The following is a 26,212-nucleotide window of genomic DNA, read 5'->3' as shown; positions in this document are numbered from 1 at the left end:
TTTCGTTTTTAATTTTTATTTGTTATTTAAATATGTCAAGGAACTTAATTGTAAATACATTTCAACCACATTTCAGTTAAAGTAATGCTTCTGGATGGGCTTGTAAGATGCAAAATATGCTGAAGGGAGAATTTTTTTACTCCCCAAGGAGTGTCTAAGAAATCATAGGTAAAATTACTGTCTTTTTAACTTATATCTCTTAAATGCATGATGGCAACAAACAAAGTAAATGCAGAATCAATACTACTAATAATGTTGGAATATCTCAGATACATGTATTCATTTTTACTTCTGGAAATAAAACTTAGGTAACATTTGTTTATTATAAGCTTTATTTGAGTTAAAGATAGAAAACAATATACTCTTATTTGCAATTTAATGATGCAAGTTAATGGCAAAGTTTACAGTAATTCCTTTTATATATACTTCATGTAATTCTTTTAGACATAAGGGATAAAGCTAATCATTTATGAAGTTTTAACAATAATCAGAAAATTGTCTTCAAAAGAATTTAAGTGTGTTGCTAGGTATAAAGTTCATAATTGCCAAAATACTTATATTAAAAGCATGAACCCAAGTCATTAAATAAAAATAAAAGCACATTTGTAAAAAAGTGCTATAGAAGAAGGTGGTGCACAAAAATCATGCACTTATACAGACTTTCCCAAAGGACGTAAACTGTACTTTTAGGCACTGTCCTCTCTTCAGATTTTCTGTTCCAACAATACCTAGCAGGACTTTTGATGTCCAAATGCTACTGCAGAAAGATGACTAAGGCAACCACGTGCAGAAAAGCTTGTGTGTAATGTACAGAAAATACAAAGATTACATTCCAAAAGTAAAGGTCTGCAATGATTAAGATATCTGAAAGGCTTGGAGTGTCTTAATGTAATTAAAAAATAAAACTCTGAGAAAGCCACCGGATTCATACGAACGATATTTGATGTGTAGATTCTTCGTATGTAAAATGACTTGAAATCTTTTAAACATTTCATTTCTGTGATGCTTTACAGAGTGGCTCTGTGGCTTCTGCACTTTATAATAAACAGCTGTTTGTGAGAGCCAACTATTTCTCCTAAATCTTAGTATAAAATGGACACATTCTAAATATGGAATGTTTAACAGATAGATATTGGACTTCAAAAATGACGATCTTCAAAAAATTCCCATGTTTTAGCATATTGCATAGCTGAAAATTCATCTACTACTTATAAAAGTGTTCTGTTCATTCAAGCAGAGTTTTGCTCCAATCTCCTTCAATTTCCTTCTTTCATACTGTATAGTGGATCCACAAGTTTATTGTGCACATGCATTAAACCTTAAAGAAGAAAAACACAATTCTAGTTTTATTTTTAATTTTGAATTATACCTCATTTACCTTAGAAAATAGAAGAGTTTATAAGATACAATAAATACATTGGTTCCCATCTGATAGAAAATATTTATTGAAAAATGCAAATAGACATGTTTCATAATGTTTAGCTGTAACTACCTAGCAAATAGCAATTTGTAATTATTTATGAGGCTGTAGATCTAGAATGAGTAGAGATCCCTAAAGAGTAGAAGCAGTTCTTATCTTCAAAGCTTCAACGAAATAATAAATTTGAATACTGACTTGGTTAATATATTTTAATTACATCTATGAGTTGGTTAAGTTTGATCCTCTGGCACTTCTCTTCCAGCCTCCAGCCCAGGGTCTCAGAACTGTTGTTAAACTAAGGTAGCTTTAGTTCTCCAAAGTATTACCCTATCCATTCGTCTGGCAATTATTTTTACTACTTCTGACGTGTATTTACAACAGGGGTGGTAATAAACTATACTGAAGGAAGCTAAAAACAACCAACAACAACAACAACAAAAAAAAACCAAGGTGTCATTAAAAAAGTTGAACACTCCATATTTAAACATAACAAAAGAGTTAAACTTAGTATGCAAATAAGTTAATACTGGATCATTTCTGACTCCCAAAGTGATGACAACTGGAAGCAGAAATCAAGTATAGCCTCAACTCTTAGGATAGAATAGAACTAGAGATGGTTCAAGGAGTCTTTGAATTTCCTGCATTAATATACAAAGTTCTGCATGCAAGTGTGAGTGCGTGTGTGCGTTTTGTTCGGAGGACCATCTCTTCACCAGGTTTTCATAATGGTCCATGACTCAAGAGAAGAGTCACGACATTGGAGCCCTGGTTTTCCTATTTATTTATTTACTTACTTTTATTTTTTTTTCCTGGTTTTCCTTTTTGACCTTAACTTTTATGTTCCCTTTTAAAAGTATAATGCAGCCCAGGGTCGCCCTGCTGGCTCAGTTAGAAGAGCATGCCACTCCTGAAGGTTGGTAAATTCAAGCCCCATGCTGAGTGTAGAGATTACTTAAAAAAAAATAAACTTAAAGAAATACAACATAACCCTACTTTATCAATATACTTTAACTGTTCTCTAGTCTATTAACAGGAACTTTGTTGCTCCTGTGTTTGCTCTTCCTTACATCCGTGATGTTGCCTGTGCTATTTCCTTCCAACCTGAGTGCTACTATCCGTTTTCTAGGGCTTTCCATCCTTTCAACTCAAAAAGTTTTCTTCAACTACTATTTAATACCCTTTGGGCTCCACAGGGTGACTGTATATAATTCAGAGCGTGGACTCAGGTGGTTTCATAGTCCTTTGTTCTCAACAGAACCAATACTATTTAAAACAGAATTTAACTGAAAAGTCTGGTCCATTTCAACAACCAGTATGTAGGGCAGTAAAATGGGGACTGGAGACACCCAGGAGGAGAGGGGACGACACATACAATGGTCATATTAGATACTCGGTTTAGAAGACCTGCGTCTTCTAGAATTAGGATCGTTCTACCTGAAACAATTCCTCTCTCATTTGCTGACAGCTCTGATCATGGAAATAATACATTAGAGCTTGAAAACACAAAACATCAGAATAAACATTAAAAATTCAACTCTATCAAGTTTACACATTGGCTGTCACTTTTACATGTAAAGCTGTTTCCAAACTAGAAATTATTTTGAAAATTTTATTAGTTACATTTTGGATGATACATAAAGAATTTATAATGACTTAAGGTAAAACTGACAATTTTTTACACAAGAATTCGATTGAAGCAAATCATTGCTACTTAAATCATTAACAGAAAAAAAATAAATTCTGAGTTCTCAAATGTGGAGACTTCCTGTCATGTTGCTGGAAGAAGTTAAATGTCATAGATCCTAATTGTCACTTTTAAGGTTTTGGCTCAATCTGAACTCATTCGGTCTCCGTCTCAAGCTACTGGAGTAGGGCTTACAAAGGAATAAACAAACAAACAAATGTTCACCATGATGATGAGGTCCTGAAAATATATTCTCAAGGACGTGAAACACAGGCTTTATATAAAATCAGCAAAATCAAACAAATGCGAATAAAACATGAAATATTAGGCTGCTTTCCTGTGATCTACTTCTAGCTTCCAAAAGGTGTATCCTGAAATGAACTTCCAATGACTTCTACGGTTTGAGGTGCAGTTCAGGACCTACAGAATTAGAGCCCTTTTATGCACTTTTTAGGGACGACCGAAGAAAGGGCCGGAACGTGAGTGGACCCTGGGGGACCACCGGGGTCACCGCCGCCGGTGCATCCTGAAGTGGGAGGTCGGTGGCTAGACCCTGCGCCGGTGGTCGCCGCGGGTTTAGGGACGGTCAGAGCTAGGGCTCTACGGTCAGGGCTCTACGGTCAGGGCTCTACCCTGCAGCGAGGCACCTGCGGTCAGTGGGGTCTGCACGTGGGGTCTGCACGTGGCCCCGCGCAGCTGTGCGCTCGGCGGTCCTCCGTCCTGGAGGGGGGCACCCTGACTGGGGCGACTCCCCCAACCTCCTCGGATAGTGCAGCTCCACGGTGGACACAGCGGCCTCCGCAGAGCAGCGCTCCTCTCATGGAGGATCTACACTTCAACAGAGTTCAGAACCGCTTAGATCTGGGCAGATGAATTAAAAAGAACAAAGTGCATGTGATCACCTGCCCTCCTCCTGTCTCACGCGGTCCTTGACCTTTGCCCGGGGCCTCCCTGGCAGCAATTATCCCTCCCTGCGTGGGAGCGACCCCCACAAGCTCAACCACCACTAGCCAGAGCCCCCCCTCCTCCTGCGGCCTCCCATCCTCCCATCCCCCGGGCTCCTCCCCAGCTGCGCGGGGATGTGGCCCTGGGGACTGCGGCCCTCCTGGGCTGTGAACGCCTCTGGAAATGGGACTAGGAGAACATGCGCCTCCCTGGGCGGCGAGACCTGGACCCCAAGTGCAAGCCTGGAGAACTGCCTGGTCACGGAGGACCCGCTGTTACCCTGTGGCTGAAGTGGTCCCTTCCCTGCAACGTAGACATTTTACGACCAGAACCAAACAGACATCCTCTGAGGAGCACCAGGGCTTTACCTGAGGATTGCTGGCACCAGAATATGGGAAAGTCAAGTGAATGTCTGGCATTAAAGCATGTGCATGCCTTGGGCCCAGGGCGTGCCCCGGGGGTCCTGGTATCGAGTCCTGCATCAGGCTCCCCGCAGGGGGCCTGCTTCCCCCTCTGCCTGGGTTTCTGCCTCTCTCTCTGGGTCTCTCATGAATAAATAAATACAATCTTTAAAATATAAAAAATAAAATAAAATATGTGGATAATGGGGATTCCTCCCATTAGTTTTTTCAAGGAGTCTAGTATTTGTAATGTACCTGAAAGACTCCTTGGGAATATATGGGTAAAACTCCATAGGAAGGGTCTTATTCACAACTCATCACAGACATTTCTCTTTTACCTGTTAACTTATTTAAAACTTGCCAATATTTCAGTTTAATTTGATACTTTTATGGCTTGGTAAAAAAAAAAAAGTATTTTTGATAAAAATATGACTGGACATAATCGAAGCATTTAACAGTAAGGGAAAAGTTTAAGTAAATTATGATACATCTACTTGACTTATATAGCCATTAAAAATGCTCTTGAAGAATAGTGAAACAGGAAAATGCTCACAACTAAGTGCAAACATAAAGCTACATACATCAAACTCGTTCACTGTTAATCAAACCTCAACCATTTGTGTATCATCTTCAAGATTTTTGCTACATTCACACATTTACATGAACTATGAGTTAAAGATTTCCTTTAAAATGACTTATAAGTTAAATTTATATAATTATTTCATGAATGAGACACTGAAAAGTATATAAGACACACAGAATTTATGGACCATTAAGAAACAATGCTACTAGATAACAGATAATGACAATTTTAAACACATTCCAATTTCAGACAAGATAGATGGGAAAAAAAGATGTGTCTTAGAAGCAATAAAATATGGTAACTTCTTTAACCCTGTTAAAACAATAATATTCCTGGAATACAGGTTTGATTGGTTCAGTATATTTTTTTCTAATATATATTAATAGCTAGTAACTAGAGTAAAAAAAATTAAAAATACAAAATCATTGATGTAACATCAACAGTATACATACCACCCTGTGAATTACCTATATATATATTATATTTATAAATATATATAAAAGACCAGTTATGTAATATTTTCATATCTGCTATATAAAATACAATTACTTTATAAAGCACCTATTTATAAAGCTGTGGAATTCACAGCTTAAGCAGGGAATGGGTTCCAAATAGTACTGTCAAATTTTCCTTGAAAAATCTCTTAAATCACCCATTACATCAAGACCATGTGGGGTTTTTTTATTTACAACCTGGTATGGTAAGGTTTAAGAATTACTGAACTAGACTGCGCGAAGAGCCACAAGGAAAAGCTACGTGCAGAAGGCTGGTCAGCCAAACCCCCGCTTACCTGCAGACTCCAAACTGCTGACACCAAACCCTTATAACTGATATATGGAGATAATGTGAAGTCGTGAAGATTCAATGATATAGTGGGCAACCCAATTTATCTGCTGATGAGATTTTAACCCTACCTTGGTGAGGAAGGTGGGACAGGGGAACCATGAAAAGAAAATCAGAAAGAACATATATACGTTTCCTTTTGGGCTATTTAATCTTGAATATACAGTATGAAAGTAAAATATTTTATTAAATTTTGGATTTCAAGAAAAATCTTGTTTACTGAAAACTGAAGATTTTCTCTTCATGAAAATAATAGGAAACGATTCTGAAAGCTACCATTATCTGAGGTGAGGCTTCTATTTCTTAAAAAGAACTGGCTACTGTGTTGGCAAGATGCCGGTTCAACAGGCGCAGGGCAGGACGTCACTCCACAGTCTCATGAGGTCTTACCTGTCCTCTACAACGGGACATTCTCACCGTCTGCTTCTGCAATTTCAATGCTCACCTTTAAAGTATTTCACAGTTTTGACTCTTAATTCTAATGTAGCATCTTCGTCACACACAAAGATAGTTCGGGGATGCTGCTGGAAAGCGGAAACGGTCCACATGTGATTTACTCCTTCTTCTATTGCTTTGTAGAGAGCGAATGCCTTGTGTGCACCTGTTATGAGGATCATTACCTGAAAAGTCATGACCATTACATGTTAGTTAATTCTTAAAACATGTTTCAAATGACTAACAAGCTTCATTTTTTTTAAGAAAAAATATGTTATTAGCACCAATATTCCTCTGAAGGTAAAATAAAAATGAATAGCTACATATTTCTTCACAGATCAAGGTATTTATTTTTGTTCTTCCAGGTAAAAGGCAAGCATATAGTGAAACTCTCTCTGGTTTAAAGTAAAATAGTATCTTGTTATGGAGTATTACTGAATATTCCATAACGTGTGTACTTATTAATACATGAGATACTGATGTGCAGAAGTGACCCGGGAAAATGAAGAAAAAGAAAAGGCTGTTTTGCAAAAGCAGAACTGCAGGTCAACAAAGAATATATAACCAGGAATGATAAACCAAATCGCTCTAATCCAGACAATCGATACAATAGATAGTACCATGAAAGTAAAAGAAAGAAGCCTAAAGACTATTTTGTTGAACAGATTGTTATCTAAAGTTGAAACAAAAACTAGATTTAAAGAAGCATTAGGGATCTACTTAAATGCAAGAACCACCCTTTAAAAAGCACAAAAAAGAAATAAAATAAAATAGAAAATAAAAAAATAAAAAGCACACAAGTCTTTTTTTTTTTTTTTTTTTTTAGCACACGAGTCTTACAAACTATAGAAAATCCAAGCTCTTGGTCCCAAGTTCCTAATAGCCTATGATTCAAAGAACATGTTGCAAATGTAAATGTATGTGTCAGAATGAATCTTCACCATTTTTATGATTTAGAGGGGGTTTGCAATAATGTTTGAAAAAACTGATAATAGACTAACAGGCAGTGGTGATGCAGGGTGGGATCCTTATTTGCCTCTAAGTTCTTTGTTAAATGGCTGGGATTTGGTGACTGATTAGATGTGGAGAAAAAACTGATGATGACATGTATCAAGCTCAGAGAATTTTCATGGTGAGTGCCGCTATTCACCAAGGGAGGTAATATTCAGAAGAAAGGCAAATTTGGCGGAAAGAGAAATTTAAATTTTGGACACCATAAGGAGCCTTTAGGTATCTAGATCTCAGCTGGAAGGTAGAAATGCACAGCGTACAGCTTCCAGAAGAGCACAAGATACGTGGTATTACCACTGTACTGAGAGTACTTTATCTTTTTGGAATGGTGATAAGATTACTGGAAGAATGCTCCAAAGAGTGACTGCTATTGACTTATTATATTAGTGACTGCTATTGACTTTTTTTTTTTTTTTCACGTAGACTGCTCATTTATTAGCACTGGTGCTGTAACATAATGGTTTCCAGTGACTGTGTTGAGCTCCAAGAGGTGACAAACAGAACACGGTGAGGTTCAGATGGATGAGTGGCAGGCTCCTATTTCTTCCACTCATTCTTGTCGTAGTCCCACTTGGCTGAGAAGCCCTGAATCGGGCTGACCTTCATATCAGGCATCCTCTTGGTCTGCTTGGCCACCCACTCCTCTTCAAAGGTGTGCGGGATGGGGCCGTACACATAGTGCTTCTCCCAAATGAGAATGAGAGCAGTGAAGCCGATAAAGAACAGGGCGGTGCCCACAACTGTCTTCCATTCATTTGTGCTCCTGTTCATTTCAGCAAAGCTCTCGTTGAACTTGATGCGGTACAATTCAACTTTTTCATCAATGGAGAGGCTGCTCCAGGAAGCCTTCTCCTTCTCTTTCAAAGCCTTCTGGCTGGTTGAGACCATGTGCACTTCCAGGTTGAGACCCGAGGGAACAACCAAATTCAAAGGGCCAGTGAAGGGAGAACAGCTTGGGGGGCAGACGGGGAAGGAACGCTGAGCTCCGCAAGTCGGAGGAGTAATGGCAGAGTTTTATGATGGGGGGGTGGGGGGTCCATAGTGCAGATGATGAAGAGTCCCAGGAGGACAGGCCTACAGACAAGATGCTGCGTGTCAGAAATGAAGCGGTCACCCCCGACTTTGGGGACTTTCAGTAAGGTAGCAAAATCAAAAGATTTTTAGATTTTACTGTTTTTTTCCTACGTCACCTTAGGAATAAGTATCCAAAGTATTTTAATTATATAAAACAATTCTAAAGATGTTGCAATAGTAGAAAACAATTTGTTTTCTCTTTCGAAATTGCCTTTAAAATATATGACATCACCTTTAAATATACCTCAGTAAAAACAAACTGCAATCCTTCGGAGGTACATTTAGCTTTTGGCAAAGAGCCAAAGGTGGACAAGAATCGGATTTGCTGGTTCAAATAAATGAGCAAACTGCGGACAGAACTGTGTCCGACGTGACGTCTGAACATAGTCCATTGACACTACGCCCCGCAGTTAGTAAGCGCCTGTTGTGTGCAGGCAGCGTAGACCGTAAGGTCGAACCAGCCCACCTCCAAGAACAACCAGGAGCTGTGGAAAGTGCTACAAAGGCAAAGAGCAGAGTGGTCTAGAGAACAGAAGACGGTCACTCTGACCATGGGAGTGCGGTCAAGGAGGGGAGTTGGGGGGTGGCAGGCCTGGGAGCACAGAGGCCTCGGGCCCACCCAAGGGGTTCCTTACGGCTGACAATGCCCAAGCCCAGGGGAACCCTAACACTCGCAGGTGTCGCTCCCAAGGCCTCACGGCCGGTCGCTAGCAGGGCCGCCTAATTGCGAAGCTGCTTCCTGATGCACGAACCAATCACGTGCATCTTCCCCCTAACAGGAGCATCTCCCCACGTTGTTTCAGGTTTTATTAAGTGTCTTTGTTCCTAATGAAACTAAAGCTGAAGAACAGCTCACGCCACAGTTAAAATCACTGGCAAATGAACATCTGTACACGTTAAGCTCCTCGCAGTTAAAGGAGGAAGACCATGAAGGGTGACACCTGTGTCAAAACAACGCTATAAAAAAATCAAAGCACGAAGGCCCCTGGGAGAACAATGAAGTCCTAGAATAGTTTTGCCATGATGGCTTTCTCTGTAGTCACGCCGGGAGCTAATACTCTAAGGTGAGTAGCATCGCAAAATCTTTTTGGAAAAAAATGACCAAAAGAAAAAAAATCAGATCTGAGTAACCGTTCATTCTAACAATTAGCCTGTTCTATCACAACTTAAATCTTGTTAAATGTAACAACTCTATTTGCAGAACTTTCAGTTTTTCAGGCTCTAAAATCTTTTTTCGACGTAATTACTATGGAATTACAATCCTTCAAAGGTCTTTCTTCACATACGGATGATTTTTAGATGAAAAAAAAACTACATTTTGAATGACAGTTGTATCTGTGTGTTCCAGCCCAGACGTATTTACACGCACATCGTCACCTGTCGGTCTGCTTTCCTCCGAACCTGCCCCGTCTTGTTACCAGGAAGGAAGTTTCCGTAGAACTGAACCACAGAATCATGAGCTGGCTGTAATTTGTTCTGTTATTCTCAGGGAAGGAAATCAAAGCCCAATTAAAAATTTAAAAATTAGGCAGGATCTGCTATTCGGAGTCCCTGCCTTCTTAGGTACATCCATTTTGGGACACATCCAGCCGGACTTAGATGGGTTCTTTTTCTGCTAGAAACCGGCTACCCTCTCACAGTCAAGAAGTGCTGTACTGCGCTGGGGCGCTGGGTGGCTCAGCTGGTTGGGAGTCGGCTTTCGGTAAGGGTCATGATCCCAGAGCCCCGGGATCGAGCCCTGTTGTCAGGTCCCCCCTCCCTGCTCACCGGGTGGTCTGCTTCTCCCTCTCCCTCTCCCTCTGCTCCTCCCCAGCTCGTGCTCGGGCTCTCTTCCTCTCTCTCTCTCTCTCTAAGTAAATAAAACATTTTTTTTTTAAATGTACTTTACACTAAATTATCCCGAGCCTCCCGAAAGAGTTTAGCGCTAACCAGCACTGCATCTTTGTTAGAACAGACCTTTCACCAGCCTATTTCACTTATGAACAGACCATCGGATCAGTAGGATTTTAGGAACTCAAATTGTGAGGCAGGAACAGGCAAAGGTAGCAGTGTTCCCAAAGGGGTGGTGCACAATTCCTAGTTTACATATGCCCCAAAAGACTTAATTTGGTTGGATTCTAAACACGGCAGTGAGACTGACATAAGTCATGAAAAGCTAGACAACAATTTACATTGTGAATAGGATGTAACCAAAATTACTTGGTGCCATAATTCCTCCAAAATCTATAGACATTGAAGAATACTGAATTCTTACTTCTCTTGCGTCCATCACTGTCCCCACACCAACCGTCAGAGCCATGGTTGGCACCTTCGATAAATCTCCATCAAAATATTTAGCATTTGCCAAAATGGTGTCCATTGCTAGAGTCTTTAATCTTGTCCTTGATACTAAACTGGATCCTGGCTCATTGAAAGCGATATGACCATCTGGACCGATTCCTTTTAAAAGAAGTATACACACACACAGACACATGAAGTAAATAAGATTTCTCAGGGTTCAACTTGTTTTTAAGAGCAAACAGTCATAAACACGGCTCACCTTGTTTTATTTGATAACCGGGTGTCTAATCCTGCATTAAAACATTTGTTCCTGTCTTCGATTCAACGAGCATTCCAAGGTTCTCCATATGCTCAGCACTACGCTAGCATGATCGCTACAGCAGTAAAACTGTAAATATGCTGAGTAAAACTCAGCATATTAGCTTATATTAGCACCGCGCTTTACAGTTGATAAAGCCTTTTTGCATCTCAACACCACATACACTTAACAATCTTGTGAGACAGTCTTATTGGGAATAGCCATTTCCCTCATCACCTCAAGCTTTCGCGAGCTCAAAAGGGAACTCTGACTGACATGCAAAGAGAATACAGGACTATTCGAGGTAACAATTTAGCTTACTAAATTAAATACGCAGACAAAAGACTCAAACCCCAATCTTCGGATGCCTACGCATCACTATTTATGGCCAACACTCTCACTCACTTGGTCCTAGTCTACAGGGTGCAATTCCTAGTGGACCTCCCTGTAGCTTGGACAGTATAGAGCAGTAGTTTTCTTCAGACCCTTTGGCCGTGGCCTACTACAAGCGATCTACCTGGCGCTGCAGTCTAGTACACACAACTACACCTACAACGTAATTAAAGACAAGAATGGCATGAAACAATACCTACCCCTGCGAGGAGCCTATTTCATTAGCAAAACTTACAAAAGGGAAATGCAGAATGGGAAGGACTATATTGATTTTGTGACCTACTCATGGGTGACGACGACAACCTGGAAAAACTGCTTTAAGGAGACCTACTACCAGCTCTGATATTCTAGGACTGCCTCTAAGAATATAGGTAAAAAAAAAATATGACATTCCTTATTTGAATGGAAGTGGAAGCAAACCCTTTCATAAAATGAAGAAACTTTCTATGGCATAAATAGAGCAAGTCTTACATACGTGTGCCCTACCAGCTAGTCAGAGCTCTGACCACCTCGATAAAAAAGTAAACCCACAAGTTCTGAGTCAAAATACCTGTTACACTGATATATTTACTTTAATGACAGATACGTGTCTTTTACTGACTCTGAACCAATTTCTCTCAGATCGTAACAAACTAAAATAGGACAAAGAATAACCTGTTTTTGATGGAACAAAGATGAAATGAAAATCTTGGGGAGCATATTATAAGCTACCAAAGCACCCCATTCTAGGAACTTTTAATGTGGTGACATAAAAAGCCTGTGCTTACTATGTACGGGTTTTTATATACGCTTGTAAATATAGTCTTTAGATCATAGATGGGCATTTCTTGCTAGATTTAGAAAACTATTGTTTCTCCTCTTAAGTATAAATCTGTACAAATATTTTATTTCTCTATGTATGTATAAAGAAGAAAGCCTGGAACCAGGAAAGTACAAGTTCCAGAAAAAATAGGAAGATCCTCCATTCTACCTGGTGACGTGCACCAGAAGTGTACAGTAAGACTGCAAGTATCAGCAGCGGTTCATGGCGGCGCAGGGTCAATGCAGTCTCTCGCCCACCCAGTGAATAATCATCAGAGGTTGAGCTTCCTGATATAAAACTATTTTAAAAACGTTCAGAATGTTTCACAAAGTTTTACAAAACTTTCAATGAAATAATCATGAAATCTGAAAACCATGCCAAATCCTCATTCAGTCTTGAAGTCTACACTAATACAGTCACCCCCTTAGGAAACATCTCTAAAACCTCAGAGTCTGGATTGCAAGCCTTCCCTGTGTTCCCACAGTTCTGCGGGGCAGAGTGCAGATTTCACTGGAATAAGGACTTTCTCTTAATTACTCTACGCTTACCTCTCAGAGCAATCCATGGCACGCAGGAGGCCCTCAATAACCAGTGGCTCAATAAACGAATAATGGCTGCTGTTCTTTGGTATGCTCGAGATGTTTCCCTCTCCTCCTCCCGCCCCGCTCTGCTTCCCTCACAACTAGGGGGCCTTTGTCTGCTCTGTATCTGAGGCGGGAAGAGTGTGGTCTAGTGGTAACCACTTGTCCCAAGCTTTCCTGAGAGAAATCCTGAAACTCGAGCAGGGATGCAGAAAAGAAGGCAGGCGCCGCAGCTGTGGTATCTGAGGGCAGCACAGCAGGAAAGTATCTGTGGGTTCCTGCGTTGGAGACTGAGGCTCCTTGGTTCTTGTTCTTTCACAGAGTTGGCTGTTTCAGCTCTTCTAACAATTCTGTGAGTTAGCCCAGCATCATTCCAGTTAATTCACTTTTGGTCCCAAAGTAGATTACAGTTACTTGCAAACCAAAGATTCTAATCATGTAACTACTGGAGAGGGTTAAAGTTTTCCCCGCTGTCTTATCTTTATTTTTTTTAAAAAAACAGTACCTTAAAATAATGGTAAAGTTAGTAAAATCTTCAGAGTTTATTTGTAAACTGTCATACTTGAATATTTTATTGCTGGGGTTGGGTCAGGGATTACATGTTACATTTACCCTTCCTCTTAACAATTATCATCACGGGAAGAATGACAACTTTTGGCAGTACATATTTCCTTTTTCTTTTCTACTGAGAAAAGGGAATTCTTCTTCTATTTCCCGGAGTAAGACAGGGTGGATTCATAGTCTTGAGCTCTTCTCATTCTACTCTTTCCAGCTCAGAGGGGAGGAATAGGAAACCCCATTTTGGCCTCAGGCCCAACCTGAAATCTCTAACCCAACTTTACCTTTAATAAGGCTGATATTTTGATCCCATTTGGCTCAGTTCTTAGTGTTTTTATTAACCAACAAACCCTGGAACAAAAGAAGGGTAAGTGATAAGACCCAAATACCAAGCCTCATCTTGAAAAATCCAATAACAAATCTAGATCAACAAAGGAAAAGAATCAAATGAGATTCCTCCATGAGTGTACATCCAGTAACAGGGACCCCAAATAGGAGAAAGTTCAGCAAAAATGCAATAAGCTAGCCCCTCTCCCCTGATACACAGGCTAATCATGACATGACTACAGTGAAGATGTTAATGAAGAGGCAAGGAAATTGTCTTAATTAATTTGATTTATTTTTGGTCAGGGAAGGATGTCTACAGGAACCTTAAGACAAAAATTGGTTAGAAGACAAAGCAAAGTTCTTTCTAGTGGTAAGTGTCAGTGATACACATAAATAATTATAATTTGTACTTCATGTGTTTCAAAGGGAAAACTAAGACGACCTATCGTGAGGAAATAAACCAAAAAACTTTAGCTAAAAAGAAATGGAAAGTGATTTAAAGCTATAGGAAAAGAAGAAAGTTCTAGGGGAAATCTATGATAAGGGATAGTCAGCCTTCATCATTATCTTAAGCTGTAAATACTTTCTGGGAAGCAGACAAAGGGAGAAAATAGAATTCAAGAGTTCTTAGGCAACCCCCCAACACCCCCCCCCCCTCGCAAATTCTATTTTCTGGCATGGAATCCCCAAAGGATTTGTCACAAGGATTCTTATATAAGGCAAATAAATTAACAGGAAAAAAAGAAAAGACATTCAAATGAAGAAGTAAAAGAGGTATTTTTCATTAAGGCATTTTTAATAATGACTACGTCTAATAACCACCATGCCTTTTTGTATAATGATAATGAGTGAAAATATTTCTCAATATAACTGAAATACAGATATATTAGATACAATTACGTTACAGTAATTAGGTATACATTGTAATAATCTTACTTGATTTTGCTATGGAGTTTAGAAAATCTAGAGAACGTATGGGTAGTGCGTTCCTTAAACGTTCCCAAACATGGATTCAAATACCCTTGATATTGACAAGTACAAATAGTAATTATCTCAGAACTGAACCATATGGACAATATTGTAATACAAATGTTTTCCAGGAATACTGAAGTAATATTATTAGCAAATTTTATTTAAAACACAGGTAACTTTCTATTTTGAGAGGCCAAGTATCTTAGCTTAGATTCTTGCTGAGATAAAAACCATCCTATCTACAAAATAAAGTAAATGACACTGGCAGTGCGAGGTAGAGAAAAAAATTTCCTCAAAGGGAAAATTTCAATCTCACTGGATACCTTTAGAGATAGTTCAGTTAAAAACAAAACAAACAAAAAAACAAAAACAAAAACAAACAAACAAAAACACAGGAAATTCAATGAACTAAGGAACAATTATTTCAGATTCTACAGTTCAGAAAGGGAAGACTGAAGTAACACTTAATGGAGAACCAATTATACACCAGCCACTGTGCAAGGCATTTTATACATTATACCATGGTTAATGCTCACTATTTTTGGGATGGTCAATATTAATCCTCTTTTACAAATAACATAGCTATACTGGATTTCAAAAGAAACTTCCCAAGGTCATACAGATGATAAGTGACCAAAACAGAATGTGAATTCACGTCTGACCATATGTAATACCCAATTTTCCCCAAGGGCAACCAACCACCACAACCATACTGGGCCACCTCAGCCATCAAGTAGCTTCAAAACAGCTCCCCTGAACATCTAATTCATGTACTTTTAAGCAGTCTTCAGTCTTTTATTAAATCAAATATAAGATATATCTGGAGAACTTAGTGTTAACTCAGAGCTTTAGTACCTTTAGTTTAATACTAAAACTTCTGGCAAAAAAGCAAAGTTTGGTTTCAGTTTAGTTGATGCTATACTCTCCTTAGGGCAATTAAGTAGCTGTTTCAGAGGCTTCATTCATAATGAAGACAGAAAACCATGTTGTCATCACAAAGAAACAAACTTCCTATTTTCAATGGTACATTACGAACCTGTGCCTACAGATAAACATAAATTTTATGTGGAATTTAGCCAATTAAACATTTATTCATGTGGAGTTTGTGAAGACAGTTATACAGCTTAGTTCACATTCACTACAGGGTGATGATAAGTCTTATATCATTCTTAACTGACATGCTAAAATCCACCTGTTCCTCATGCGAACTTTTAGAGATTTAACCTTGTAATTTGGTAAAGAAAGATGGGTTAGAATTTTAAAGAAATCATAAAACATATGAATTATCATTTAGGAAAAGAAACATCAGTCATTTTGTAAGGTGGGTAAACTGTTAATTCTAAAGAGATTAATATAAAAGTTTAGCAGGTATTAGAACTCACTTCTCAAGACATAATTTAAACAATTTTAACTTGCAATCTTAATTTTTTTGATGAAAATAAAGTAAAATAAGAATCAGTAGCTTAATAAATGGATATTATATAGACAGTTACGGGTGTTCCCTATATTAGACAAAGGTAAAGATTAATGACAAAATGTTTTACGTACCTCCAACAAAAAGGTCAATTCCTCCAGCTTCTTTTATTTTCTTTTCAAAAGCATCACATTCTGCTTGTAAATCTGTAGCATTCCCATCAAGGATATGAGCATTATTAGGATCTATATCAATATGCTTAAAAAAGTTATTCCACATATAAGAATGGTAGCTTTCAGGATGATTTCTGGGAAGTCCTAAATAAAAAGTTAATCAATAAAAATTTAAGTATTTCCAGGAATAAATCCAAAGCTCACTTTCCTAATTAAGCCATAAATGCTATTTACGAATATATAACCTTTATAATTCCATATCCAACTTCAAGGCATTTTTATGTGGAATATATGCTTCATATGACAGATGTTATTTTAATCACTTTACATGTATGCATTAATTCAAATAATTTATACAATATCTACAGAATTACTGTTATCATTCTCATTTTATAAACAACAAAGCACAGAAAAGTTAAGTAACTTTCCCAAGGTCACATTTCTCTTAGAAAGACTGGAACTCAAACACAGAAGTCTAGTTCACATGCATTCAATCATCATACTTCACTTCTAAAACACACAAAAATTTAACCGATGGAACTGATATATGTGTTAAACTCAACATAAATTAATTAGCCACACATCTGAAAAGTTGGTCCAGGTTTCTCCATTTTTCCTATATGCATGCAAAGTATACTGAATCACAAAAATTGTTTAGCTATCATTTAGGCTACCGTTAAAAATGTATTCCTATGTTCCAAGTTTAAAACAGAGTTAATTCACATCACAGATCTTTCCTGTTAAGTTAGAAATCAATAATGTTACTAGCTTCATAGCCACAAATATAAATGCACTTATATTTGAAAAGTCTTTATTTTATTAATTAGTTTTACATACGTGGTACTCAATTTATCCCCACCACACTAGTTTTAACTTTGCCTTAAGAAAAAAATAAAAATAAGAATTGAGGGACTGGCTCAAAGTTGCATGATTGGTAACTGGCCGAGCCCAAGAATGAACAGAGCTGTTTTCTAGTCCCGTATTCCTCCCACTATATTGTGCTAGCATCACAAAAATATAGATTTTCTTAAATATAAACTCCCAACTCTCATCAAAAGGCAGTACATTATCTTCTAAAAATAATCCTACTACATTCAAAACATAAATACAATATATTAATTCTTAAACTATATTCATTTAAAACATAACATACCCAAATAATATATTCAAATAATATAGCTTACCTACATATTCATCCATGTTAAAGGTCTTCACATATTTAAAAGAAAGGTCTCCATTCTTGTGATATTCTATTAGTTTTTTATAACATCCTAAAGGTGTACTCCCTAAAACAGATAGAGATTCCATTTTCTAACATAACATGAAAAATCTATTTAAAAAAAAAATGTTTCTATTTACTTTACTCTCAATGATCTTCTCTATTTCTAATTTACTAGGGAAACAATTATTAATTTAAATACATATTCAATAAACACATGTATTACAAATTATACAGACATTTGCAAGATACCTTGAAATCTTAGAATTTGTTGAATGAAACTGGAAATCTGTCAATAGATTATAGTTTGGAAAATTATTCTAGAAGTGGTCTAGCATTTGGAATTAATGCTGTATATTCTAAGATTAGAAACTTCTAGAAAGCACATTTGAATTAAAATAAACACGCACACCCCACCTTTGAGAAAAAGTTGATTTAGAGAAGGATTTGTATCATATAAGTGATAACATAGAAAAGTCAAGTTGATGATTTAATGAAATCAAAAGGGAAACCAGAGCTAAATTTAAATATCGCCTCTACTTTCAAAATAGACTCAGAAATTGGCAAGGACTGATTGAGGAACATTAGTCTTTATGATTTTAACTGGAGATTCTGTTTCTTATTTTGTGTTATCTTCAGCATATAACTGCTAAAATGTATAAAGTTAAATGCCTTTCATTTGAGATGAAAGAATAATGCAAGTGGCTATAAATAATAAATGTTGGTTCAGAGAAGTGAAGACTAAGAGATTTTCTTAAAGTTAAAGCAAACATAACGTTTTAAATTGCAATTAATAATTTATACAGTCAAATTTAACAATTCCATCTCAAAGAACTATAGCCCACTAACATAAAACCTGTTCAAAAGATGGACAAATGTGCTTTTTCTTCTTCCTTTCTAGAAACATAAACAAATCTGTGTTTGTTTCAATGTCGAAGAATACTATTTATGGGACTCCTTCAACTTAAGAACGTATGATTAAAAAAAGGGAGAAGTCACAATGGTGATGACAAAAAAAAAAAAAAAACAAACCCACATTCATTTTCTACTTTTTAATCAAAGTCACTGAAGAAAATAAAATAATGAAAGATATAGTACATGGTGCACTGGTTAAAGAAACCTCATTTTAGTATCTGCTTTGTAAAACTCATTTACTGTAATAGCTATTACCAAGTGCTCAGTATGATTCAGATAAAACAAAGATGAAAACTGTTTCTATCCTTAAACCTCACAGGACAGGAATAGGCAAATACAAAACAACTGGAACAAAGGAAAATATTGTAAATAACCTATAAAAAGTCTGGAGAACTGTTGTAAATCAAAGAAGAAAAGATTATAGTCTAGTTTGTTGGAGGAAGGATTCATGAAGATGACATATCAACTGAGTCTTGAAAAAGGGGTAGATTCCAATAGTAAAAGTTAGGGTTGAGTTGTAGTTGAGAACAGAAATAAGATTGGGGCGGGGGGCAGAGATGACACCCGTATGCTTCCCAGGTGCTTGATGCTACACTGGTATCGCTACACATTAGCTCATGTAAATGTCACAACCTCGGGAAACTGGCATTATCTTTCCCATTTTGAGAATGAAAGGATCGGGTCAAAAAGATTGAAGATTAAGGAGCCAGGGATCTGAGAGATCCTTTCGCTTCCAAGGATCACAGTTTTCATTATATATGAACTATAGCAACATGAGTGTAAGTAAGTAAAGCCAGCATGTTCAGGTCTATTGTTTAAACTACAAGCAGTCTAATTTTCCTATTGTGCCTCAGACTAAGGGAATCAGGGAGTAAGTTTGGGAGGAAGGACGCATGCAGGCCCTTACATGTGAAGCTTGTTAAGGTCACATCAATAAACACTGAACAGGTACTCCCCAGAAACCGTGCCGGGTGGAGGGACAATACAACATGCGACATGCAGTTACAGAAGTGTATGTTCAAACCTCAAAACCAAGGAGGGGGAGAGAGCATGGTTAACATGTCAATGGTCAAGGAAGGAGGAAAGTGGAAAACCAGCAAAGGTCTTCCAAGATACCCCATTGGCAGGTGTATTATTAGCAGCTAAACTATCCAAAATCAAAGCAAAAGTTGTAGATCTAAACACACAAAAGCATGTTTAGGACTGCCTGCAGACTGGGGGAAGATTTCCTGCTCCCAAACTAAAATTACTAATTTAAGATCGTGATCAAAGCAGCTAGCCTGGATGCAACCCAGGCAAGGTGATACAGAGATGCTATGTCCACCCAAAATGTGGGTGTTGAGGATGCCAGTATACAATTGTTGGTGTATACAATTTTCTGGTATATACAGTTTTTAAAAATCTACTGCCCTGGACCAAAAGACAAAAAGCAAAATAGCAAACGAACAACTTGATGAGCTAAATAATACCTTTTACGGAAATTACAAAAGTGGGGAAAAAAAAGAGTGTTGTTTTTATGCCGTTAGCACATATGAGGGGAGGAGAAGGAAAAAATACTGTTTGAATAAGATACACTTACAGGAGCCCTAAATTTATGCAGTATTTACAGTAGACAAAGGAGTGGCACAAACACTGCCTTATTTGAGCCTCAAACAGCATTATCAGCTATCATTATCCTTATCTTTCTTAAAGGTAAGGAAATCAAAGATTAGGGAGGTAGAATAAATAACGGCCTTGTGATCACGATCACCGAGAAAGTGGCAGCTCTGCTTCCAGGTCCAATACTCTTTCCTGGGCAAGTCAACAATATCAAATTAAGTGCCATGAGATCAACGACTCTACTTGGTTAATTTTAAAGAAAAACCTTAACAGGGAACTAACTACATTGAAACATGCAATTCACACTTATGTTTATTCTGTTATGAAGACAGACCAGTCTTTGATTTTTCACTCACAGTATTTCTAGAAGAAGAAAATGAATACAGAAATAGTAAAGGGCTAGTAAGATCATGAAAACATAGGAGGCGGGGGAGGTGAAATGAAGAGGCAAGAGTACATACGTCAGGTACCTCTTATTAATCATTAGGAAGGCTAATCTACTAACTAGTTATATGAATAGTGAAAGTAGCATCCCTAAAAACAAATAAAAGACTGCTAGAAAAAGGTACAAAAATATTATGACCAGAACTTAAGTTAGGACATTTCCCTGTGCCTTTGGTTAAGTGATCTGCAATTTTAATACAAGAAAACTGTAATGAAACGTACATACTAGACACACAGACATTTCTGGCTCTATACACGGACATGCTCAATCAGTGATGTGGCAACTCTCATCCCGTGACTTTACGTGTCTAGAATGGAAACAAAATGGTGCATTACCTGTTGGCAACCCCAACGTGAAATACCTGTCCTGCCCAGGTTTGAACTGAATGATGCGGTTACAGATGTATTTGGCCGCCCACTCACTGGCCAAGTCATAGTTGTCAAGAATCACAAGCCTCATTGTGGGGACGCACGGCTTCCAGGACGAGAGGTTCAAACCTGGAGAAGATCCCATTGCAGAACGCGTTAGGTAACGGACAGACACGCAAACCTAAGTGTCTGAACACGCATGACTTCCAGAAGGACGTGACTTCTCAAAGACACGCACACGCACAAATGCAAGCTGTACTCACAGAGTGGCAGTCACGGCCTTCCTCTCCTGGGCAGGGCAGCGGGCTAGGTGGTGGAAGTGCCTACGACAGTCTTCGCAAGTAACTATAACACCCGGTTTTAGGTGAGAAGGACTCACGTAGTTTGAGGTCACGCGGTTACTAAACGACAAAGCCCGAAGTGACACCAAGGCACCCTTAAAGTCTTTGTGAGACACCACACTGCACGGTCTTGACAGGGACGGCACGTGGAGCAACATAAACCTAAAGGCGACCAAAGCAGGATTTCGTATCTTGAATCCAAGTGTTTGGTAGCAATGATCACTTCCCACCTCTGGGTTAGTCACGGAAATCCAGAACTCTCTGTAAGTACTATAAAAACCAGACCTTCCCTTTGTTAAGGGTTTTTATAAAAATGATACCTGCACTTCTTAAAAGTTTAAACAGAAAGGTATAAGAGGAAGAAAAAAAATCAAAATTTCCACGCTCAAAAATAAAGACTGATAAATAAATAAATAAAATACTGTTTTTAGGCATACAACATCCCAGAGGTCTATCTAATGTGCACATATAAAAACAGTGTATATAAATCATTTTTAACAATGAGATCATATCAGACATGCTGTTTTTAATAAAAAGCGTAATATTTATTCTTCCTGAGTTTAACAAAAGAAAAAGTGAACTAAAACTGCTAACCTCTGAAGAAAAAAAAAGGAAAGAAATCATTCATAAAAAGCAGTTTTAGTTCCTAAAAAGCGTACTCTAAGGTTAAGACATAATATTGCACTAATATTAAGAAATCAGTCTTTTAAAAAACTATGATTCCATTTCAGACAATGTGGGTTGAGCCACTACCACAAAAGATATAAAGTCTCGTAAACCCAGATTTCTGTAAAATGTACTACTTTTATATCGACAAGATTCGTAACATTTACATGGTGTTCTATGGCCTTAATTCCCATGTTTTAATTCTTACTTTCATATTTAAATGGATCTGTCACCCACACCAACCTTTTACAAATGGCTTCAGTCCTGAGTTCCCACACTTTACAAGCAAAAATAAGTCAAATTCCTGACATTAATGGGAATTGTAGGTCTTATTACAAGGAACATATGAAACCTCAGATATCCTTGAGAACATAATGATTTAGAATTCAGGCATAACAATAAGAAATTATTTTATTATTTTTTAAAAATGTTTCAACATGGGCACCCTGGGTGGCTCAGTGGTTCAGCGCCTGCCTTCGGCCCAGGGCGTGACCCCGAGGTCCTGGGATGGAGTCCCAAATCGGGCTCCCTGCGTGGAGCCTGCTTCTCCCTCTGCCTGTGTCTCTGCCTCTCTCTCTGTGCCTCTCATGAATAAATAAATAAAATATTTAAAAAATATGTTTCAACATTGTATTTGATTTATCTGATGGGGGGGGGGGGTGACGGGCAGGGGGAGCAGAGGCAGAGGGAGAAGCAGACCCGCTGGGGAGCAAGGAGCCTGATGTGGGGCCTGATCCTAGACTCCAGGATGAGCACAAGGCAGATGCTCAAGCGCCCGCTGAGCCACCCAGGTGCCCAAACCCTAAGAAGTCATGACCATCATGCCTTAGGGTCTGGCGCAGTAACGGCAGACAAACGGCATGTCCAGACAATAACCTACCTAACAAGTCACAAATTCACTGCAACACTTTGGCCTCTATTTAAATTCACTTAAATGATCCAATGCCAGCAAGGATTTCAAGGCTACAACCTGCAGCAAAACAGATGCAGCTGCTTCTACAGGGCATGTCCCTGAGAGATGTGCTTACTTCTCACGAGGATATTCAGCGCCCTGATCACTGGCACAAAGAAAAACAAACAAACAAACAAAAAAGCATCAGAGCTTCCAAGTGTCTCCCGTTCTGTTCTGGCCACATTAGGTCTCTTTCCCAACTCAGCACACCTGGGAGGGCCGCACCCGGGCCAGGCACCCAAGCTCTGCAGTCCCAAGAACGACCAGGATAGGGGCGCTGCTAGGAGGGGCCTGTGCGCAGGGTTCAGGTCGAGGCCTTGGGCGCCTGGCGCAGGTGCGGGCAGGCTCGCGGGGAGCACCCTGCGGACCCGGGTCGGGGCGCAGCACCCACACCCAGGAAAGCGGCATGTGGGCGCCCGTTCACTCGCTCGGATCACAAAAGCGTGTCCCGGCCAGTGTGTGCCGGTGTTCGCAGGCGCGGGCCGCGGCGGGCGGCTTGGGCAGTTCCCCGGCGTCACCCCCCGCCCGCACCCACCCGTGACCGCGCCGGCACCCCGAGTTGCACACGACTCAGGGGGATCCACACGGGCACCCCGACTTGCACACGACTCGGGATGCACGCTCGGCCCAGGGGGATCCACGCAGGCACCCCAACTTGCACACGACTCAGAGGGATCCACACGGGCACCCCGACTTGCACACGACTCAGGGGGATCCACACGGGCACCCCGACTTGCACACGACTCAGGGGATCCACACGGGCACCCCGACTTGCACACGACTCAGGGGATCCACACGGGCACCCCCACTTGCACACGGCACCCCAACTTGCACACGACTCGGGCTGCACGCCCGGCCAGGGGGATCCACAGGGCACCCCGACTTGCACAGGACACAGGGGGATCCACACGGGCACCCCGACTTGCACAGGACTCAGGGGATCCACACGGGCACTCCCACTTGCACACGGCACCCCGACTTGCACACGACTCGGGCTGCACGCCCGGCCAGGGGGATCCACAGGGCACCCCGACTTGCACAGGACTCAGGGGGATCCACACGGGCACCCCGACTTGCACACGACTCAGAGGGATCCACACGGGCACCCCGACTTGCACACGACTCAGGGGGATCCACACGGGCACCCCGACTTGCACACGACTCAGGGGATCCACACGGGCACCCCCACTTGCACACGGCACCCCGACTTCCACACGACTCGGGCTGCACGCCCGGCCAGGGGGATCCACAGGGCACCCCGACTTGCACACGACTCGGGGGGATCCACAGGGCACCCCGACTTGCACACGGCACCCCGACTTGCACACGACTCGGGCTGCACGCCCGGCCAGGGGGATCCACAGGGCACCCCGACTTGCAGAACTGCAGCTCTGAGCTTCCTTTCCTCCCCCTGCCCCGACCTGGCGGTGTCTGGGTGCAGCGCGGCGGGCGGGGAGCCCCGGGGAAGGGCACGGCCGGGCTGCAGCGCCCCCCCCGGGCTAGAAGGCCCGCACCCAGGGCGGCGGTGGCCGATCCCCGACCGCGCCGCAGCGAGCCCCCCCGCAGGCCCGCCCCGCGCCCCCCGCCGGCCCCGACCCGGGCCTCACCTGCCGACCCCCCGGCACTTCCCACGTGGGAACCGCGGAGGCCCGCAGCGCCCGGCGACCCCGAGCGACCCCGGCCGGCGAGCGGCGTCCAGGCCCGAAGACCCGGATGTGCTCCCGCCCGAGGCGCGCGGGGCAGGCGGCACAGCCCGCGGCTGGTGCGCATGCGCGCGCCCGGCCCGAGGACCGGCTCCAGCTCCCCGCCGCCGCGAGGACCAGCCGGGGCGGGGGCCGACGCGGGGGCGGGGCCGGGCACGGGGCGGGGCGTGGGACGCGGGGGCGGGGGCGGGGCCGACGCGGGGCGGGGCGTGTGACGCGAGGGCGGGGGCGGGGCCGGCCCTGGGCGGGGCGTGTGACGCGGGGCGGGGGCGGGGCCACGCACCTGCGAAAGCATCACCTGGGGCCGCTCGTCCGTGTCGGGGGTCCCCCCCGGCGCGCGCAGCTCGGGGTCTGACTCCGGGGGTCCGGGGCGTTAGGTGCCGCGGGGAGCCGAGCGCGTGCCCGCGGGGCTGCAAGGGCTCGGGGGGGCCGCGCTCCCCGCCCGGTGAATCGGCCTCCGTGACCCCGACGGCCCGGGGCGGGGCGGGGGCGCAGGGTGCAGGGCATCCCGGAGATGCGGGGACCGAAGCAGCTGCAGACTAGGAGGGTGTCGGCACCGGATTACAAGGCGGACGGCCCTTGGGAGCTTACTGGGGGGGCTTGGGCAGAGGGACGTTAGCAGGAATGCAGCAGGCTGATTTCTACAGTTTTCTCAACCTGAAAGTCTCTATTTCTAATGAAAAGAGGTTGTTTTGTTTTGTTTTGTTTTGTTGGAAAGAGCGACAGCATGCACACCGGCAGGGGGTGCAGGAGGAGAGGGAAAGAACCCCAGGCGAATGGGTGCTGAGCTCAGAGCCCCTGGCAGGGCTGCATCTCAGGACCTGGAGGCCATGACCCCCCCCCCGCCCCCCATCAGGAGTCGGGGCCTAACCTACCGAGCCACCCAAGCACCCCTTTTCCTAGCACAGATGTCTTTCTTTTCTTTTTTAAGATTTTATTTATTTATGCATGAGAGACAAAGAGAGAGAGAGAGAGGCAGAGACCCAGGCAGAGGGAGGAGCAGGCCCCATGCAGGGACCCGACCTGGGGCTCCATCGGGGTCTCCGGGGTCACGCCCTGGGCAGAAGGCGGCGCTAACCCTGCGGGCCCCCGGGCTGCCCGGGAAGGACGTCCTTCATACGGCACCTCGGTTTCCTGCTTTCTGGGTGACCGAGGAGGGTCTCAGTATCCTCGCACCGGGTTTTCCTCAATTAGCCTCAACTCAAGATGATTGATAGGCCAGTGCGTGCGTTTCGGGGCAGCTGGCCCCGGGCTCAGGACTTGGTAGGACGCGGACTTGTGGTGAACAACTGTCAGAAGAGGTAGAGGAAGCAGAGTCAGCCACCAGTCGGGCAGCACAGATCCCTGTTCGGGATGGGGGAGGAAGGAAGCAGGGACAGCGAGGTGCTTGTTAGAGCAGCGGGCCCTCGGGCCCAGGGCGTGACCTCGAGTCCCGGGATGGAGTCTGGGGCTCCCTGCATGGGGCCTGCTTCTCCCTCTGCCTGGGTCTCTGCCTCTCTCTCTCTGTGTCTCCTGAATAAATAGATAAAATCTTAAAAAAAAAAATCACTCAAATAAGGGTCGTTCAGCCTCACTAATGTTCCCATGAAAACCACCATTTAGGAACAATACCATCTGGCCAACCAACATGCAGTGACAAGCAGACTCAAGGTACCATTTCCTTGAACACGACAAGGTTAAGGCAAATGGAAAAATGCTACGTCCTTAATCTTTCTTTGAAGTTCTCCTCATGGGATGTAAATCCTGAATGTTTCTTGGGGTCAGATTCTGGAATTTTTCAGGCAAGAGTGGAATTATCCGTTGTCAATGA

General features: G+C 41.9%; 1 protein-coding gene and 1 pseudogene across 3 annotated transcripts; both read right to left on the bottom strand.

Moving 5' to 3' along the window:
- Window positions 1-24,505, bottom strand: GNPDA2 (glucosamine-6-phosphate deaminase 2). 3 transcript variants are annotated; one of them, XM_072749095.1, is made up of 9 exons: window positions 24,307-24,469; window positions 22,628-22,805; window positions 21,004-21,243; window positions 20,708-20,869; window positions 17,379-17,480; window positions 16,156-16,338; window positions 10,651-10,835; window positions 6,322-6,496; window positions 1-1,318 (listed from the first exon to the last, which is right to left on the bottom strand). In XM_072749095.1, exons 4-9 carry the CDS (start codon window positions 20,829-20,831, stop codon window positions 1,257-1,259), a joined length of 831 nt encoding a protein of 276 aa, XP_072605196.1. In that variant the 5' UTR covers window positions 20,832-20,869; window positions 21,004-21,243; window positions 22,628-22,805; window positions 24,307-24,469; the 3' UTR covers window positions 1-1,256. The 3 variants fall into 3 exon arrangements, with proteins under 3 accessions (XP_072605196.1, XP_072605195.1, XP_072605194.1); XM_072749094.1 differs by lacking the exon at window positions 22,628-22,805 and having other exon boundaries at window positions 24,307-24,505; XM_072749093.1 differs by lacking the exons at window positions 21,004-21,243; window positions 22,628-22,805 and having other exon boundaries at window positions 24,307-24,451.
- Window positions 7,121-10,370, bottom strand: LOC140597896 (cytochrome c oxidase subunit 4 isoform 1, mitochondrial pseudogene; annotated as a pseudogene).
- Window positions 24,506-26,212: the final 1,707 nt, after the last annotated feature.

The sequence above is a fragment of the Vulpes vulpes genome, chromosome 2 (assembly GCF_048418805.1).
Source record: "Vulpes vulpes isolate BD-2025 chromosome 2, VulVul3, whole genome shotgun sequence".
NCBI lineage: Eukaryota > Metazoa > Chordata > Mammalia > Carnivora > Canidae > Vulpes > Vulpes vulpes.
Note: the sequence above shows the minus strand (reverse complement) of the source record. Positions and strands in the feature narration are given on the sequence as shown.

Coding starts and splice junctions, on each gene's coding strand:
- GNPDA2 (XM_072749094.1), bottom strand. CDS start 20,831: ATGAGGCTTGTGATTCTTGACAACTATGACTTGGCCAGTGAGTGGGCG. Junction 17,481..20,707: donor CACGTTGGGGTTGCCAACAG/GTAATGCACCAT, acceptor TATCTGTTTTAG/GGAGTACACCTTTAGGATGT. Junction 10,836..16,155: donor AATTGACCTTTTTGTTGGAG/GTACGTAAAACA, acceptor TTCTTTTAAAAG/GAATCGGTCCAGATGGTCAT.